At 36.0% G+C, this 4,121-nt stretch overlaps 1 protein-coding gene across 1 annotated transcript; it reads right to left on the bottom strand.

Annotated features, from left to right (window-relative positions):
- Nucleotides 1–1,223: 1,223 nt before the first annotated feature.
- LOC140014657 (uncharacterized) lies at nt 1,224–2,180 on the bottom strand. Its single transcript, XM_072065740.1, has 2 exons — nt 1,843–2,180; nt 1,224–1,725 (listed from the first exon to the last, which is right to left on the bottom strand). Exons 1-2 carry the CDS (start codon nt 2,178–2,180, stop codon nt 1,224–1,226), a joined length of 840 nt encoding a protein of 279 aa, XP_071921841.1.
- Nucleotides 2,181–4,121: the final 1,941 nt, after the last annotated feature.

Here is a 4,121-nt window from a genome sequence, read left to right as displayed (position 1 = left end):
GTCTTGATCTTTTTAACTTTTAATTTAGGAGACTCATTTTGATTCTCGTCATAACCTCTTTTCTTTGAGCTTGTCTCCTTATCTATAAGGCAAAATTCCTTCAAAAAATTCAGCCTCATTGGACTCAACAATCGTATTAATATGAACACTTGGATTCTCAAATTTAATTACTAAGAACCTGTATGCTACGTTGTGATTCGCTAAACTGATAAAAACACAATCAACAGTCTTAGGTCCTAACTTTGTCCTTTTAGGTATAGGAATTAAGATCTTTGCTAGACAACCCCACACTTTTAAGTGTTTTATATGTTGGTAACCGTCCTCTCTATGTCTTCTTATATGGTATTCTATTCAAGATATGATTCGCAGTAAATAATGCCTCACCCCACAAATTATGAGGTAAACCCGAGCTATTTAACATGGATTTTCATCATGTCTTTAAGTGTTTTATTCTTTCTTTCTGCTACACCGTTTTGTTGAGGTGCAAAAGGTGCAGTAGTTTGATGAATTATTCCATGTATAGCACAAAATTCTGCAAAGGCATCAGATTTATATTCTCCACCTCTATCAGATTTCAACTTCACCTTTATAAATTTTTAATATTCCCAAAGTTTCATCTTTACTTTTGATCAAGTACACGTAGCAATACTTACTATAATCATCAATGAATGTGATAAAGTAATTTTTCCTACCACGTGTAGGAAGTGACTTAAAGTCATATATATCCGTTTGAATTAAGTCAAGTAGTTCACTTGTTCTTCCTTGGACAGATTTATAAGTTTGTCTAGCAAATTTCGATTCAACGCATATACTTCACATTTGCTTTTGACATCAAAGTCAAATTCAGGTATAAGTCCCAAATTCATCATTCTATGCAAAGATCTAGAATTAACATGCCCTAGCCTTGCATGTCACAAGTCAAAGGAATCAACGATATAAGCAGAAATATTATCTTTATTCATAGCATTTGCAACTATTACATTTAGTTTGAACAAACCATCAGCCAAATAGCCTTTTCCTACGTACATTCCACCCTTAGTGAGTACAAACTTATTGGACTCAAACACAAGTTTAAATCCTTTTTGGCTAAAGAGTGGACCAGAAACTAGATTCTTTCTAATATCAAGTACATGAAGAACATCCTTGACAGTTACAACTTTTCCAGAAGTGAACTTCAATTTGATCCCTTTCCCCTCCACTCTTGAAGAAGAGGAGTTTCCCATTTAGAACTGTTCACCATTTGTGATCTTATTGTACTCACAAAACAGATTTTCATTCGAACAGATATGCTTTGTGGCTCCGGTATCAATCCACCAGCCCTTGACATTAAAAACGACGTTCACTTCAGTCACTACAGCAACAAGATTGTCTTCATCGGTGTCCATATGTTGAACATTTTCTTCAACCATATTTGCTTCCTTGTTCTTCAAGGAGTTAGCATCATTTTGGCCCTTTCTGAAGTAACAATCTTTTGCCTTGTGCCCTGGTTTTCTACACACCCAACATGATCCTCTGATTCGCTTGAAATTCTTGCCTTTAGGTGCCATAGTATTTCCAGCCCCTCTTACTTTCTTCTTGCCTTTATTCTTTTGGAATTTCGACTTGGAACTTGATCCCTCAATCATATTGGCTTTGGCTTCCATGGATGGTGTATCATTCTTATCACCCTTGCGATGATCTTCCTCTATTCGTAACCTCAAGATCAAACTCCATGGACATCTCTCTCTACGTTTGTGTTTCAAGTAGATTTTGAAATCATTCTAAGATGGAGGCAATTTTTCAATTATTGCACCAACTTGAAAGTGTTCATTAATTGAGCATCCTTCCCCATGTAACTCATACATGAGAATTTGAATCTCTTCTACTTGTTTTGTCATAGGCTTTGAATCCATCATTACATGTTTGAGGAATTTTTCAATCACGAACTTTTTGGCCCCAGCATCCTCCGTTTTGTATTTCTTCTCGAGTGAATCCCAGACTTCCTTCGCAGTGGAATACACTAAATATATGTCATATAGCGTATCATCGAGACGATTGAGAATGTAGTTTCTGCAAAAGAAGTCATACTGCTTCCATGTCTCTACGGTCAAGAGAGACTCTCTTGAATCTGGATTCGCTGGCTTGGGACATTCCTCCTTGAGGATGTGTGCCAAGTTCAAGGTAGTAAGATAAAATAGCATTTTCTGCTGCCATCTTTTGAAATCTACTCCCTTAAACTTTTCTGGCCTTTCATCAATATCTTGTTAGAGATTTGAACATCTGATTTCACATCAGAACTTGAAGCCATATCTTTCAACGGCTTTCAAGTGAAACCAAATCAATGAACTAATAAAGATAGACTCAGGAAAACCTCCAACAAAAATTCTGTTTTAGAATGTTGGAGACTAATGATAAGTCTAAGAAACAAGAAATGAAAAACTACCAGTAACAAATCTTACTAGTAAACAAGTTCAAATCACTGATGTGATAAACTAGAACAATGTTGATAACAATAACTTACTAACTTACAAATCACAGAGGCTTGATCTTTGATCAATGTCCTAAAACAGAATTTTGCTCCTTCCCTTTGTGCAGAAATGCGTGAGCAATCTGTTCTCAGGATTCAACTGTGAATTCTCCCTCAAATTTGTACAAGAATTTAGGAAGTCTATGAACTCTGTGTATTTCACTTTTCTCTCAAGATGGTTCTATGGAATTTCTGCAGAAACTTTTATGCAACAAAGGAATAATAGTTACCAACTTTCTGTCCTACTAACATGTATTTTTTATAGACCAAAACAAGAGGCAGTTTGAAACCGTTGGTAGACAGTTTTTTGGACCAAAAGTCATGACTTCCCAACCAAAAGTCAAGAAGAAACTGATCTGGAAAAAATAAAGAATCATAACTTTTTAAGAAGACACTTCCTAGACCAATGAATGTTTTAATTCAAACACCTTTTCCTCATTTTCAACAGTATATTGGTTTTAAAAGTTTTAGACATTCTTGTCTACACCCATTAAACTCCTAAAGGTATGTATGTAGAAGTGTGATTAGTGTGGCCCCTCTAAACATAATGGCACGACATGGTAGGCCAACAATCCTTTCTTATAATTGTCCTTTTATAACCAATGGGTTCGATTGGTTAGCCTGTTATAGAGAAATTATACTTTTACTGAGACACACTTACATTAATATATCTAAAACACCCAAAACAACAAAAACCATTGATAAAACAACAAAATATTGACATTACAACAAATTATCAACATACCAAAAAGCATCGAAAAGAATAAAAGCATATATACTCCATTGCCCCCATCTCCTCATAATACCCAGAGGGAGACAGCGGTAACGGGTTGGTATCCAAAGCATCGAAAACAACTTTGAAAAAAGCATCCAAAAAATAAATAAGTAAATAAAACAAAATCATTACTAGCCTAGCGCCCTAAGAAGAGGAGGGAGGTAGTGGCAAGGGGTGGATAGGGAGAGGCCAAGGGGGGTTGGGAATTAGGGGTGTAGGGGTAAGGGAAACTACAAAGGGGTAAAGGAGTAGGTAGGGAGTTGTAGACGTCAGGTTTGAAGGAAAAGAAGAATGGGCTGGGGGTAAAAGAAAGAAAGGTGAGGTAATGGATAGATAAGAGTCCAGCAGTAGGGATGGGCTAGGATACTAGGAGGGACAAGAGTGGTGTTGGAAAAGGGAGAAAGCTGTTGCTTTGGAAAGAATAAATCATCCCAACCCTTGTGGAGACGAACTTATTTACCACTATACTCTAATTTTTATTTAGTGGAATAGGTAATTTAAATTTGATAGGTTGACAACCTGTTAGTAGAAGTCCTCTTTTTGAGGAGAGTTGGAAAAATTTAATGCATGTTGCAAATGCCCAAAATTTTCCATGGTCATGTTTAGGAGACTTTAATGAAGTTCACAACCCTGTAGACTTTAATGAAGTTTGGGGGCAATCTCATTAATCTGTCTCGAGCTGATTTATTTAGAAATTGCCTTCATTCTTGTAATTTTTTTTGGGTTTGGGTTTGGGTTTTGCGGGGCCTAGGAAATTATTCAAAAAGTTATGCATAATAAACATTCAATTTTTCTTGTAATCTAGAAAATTAATCTCCAAGCTGAACTTGAGAGTCTATT

Source organism: Coffea arabica, chromosome 9e, assembly GCF_036785885.1.
Source record: "Coffea arabica cultivar ET-39 chromosome 9e, Coffea Arabica ET-39 HiFi, whole genome shotgun sequence".
Classification (NCBI taxonomy): domain Eukaryota; kingdom Viridiplantae; phylum Streptophyta; class Magnoliopsida; order Gentianales; family Rubiaceae; genus Coffea; species Coffea arabica.
The sequence above is the reverse complement of the archived record's forward strand: the minus strand, read 5'-3'. Positions and strand labels throughout refer to the sequence as shown.

Bases quoted from the DNA above. Each gene is read 5' to 3' on its own strand.
- LOC140014657 (XM_072065740.1), bottom strand. From the start codon at position 2,180: ATGCTATTTTATCTTACTACCTTGAACTTGGCACACATCCTCAAGGAG. The intron at 1,726-1,842 runs GTATGAGTTACA...ACACAAACGTAG, and splicing joins GAAGAGATTCAAATTCTCAT to AGAGAGATGTCCATGGAGTT.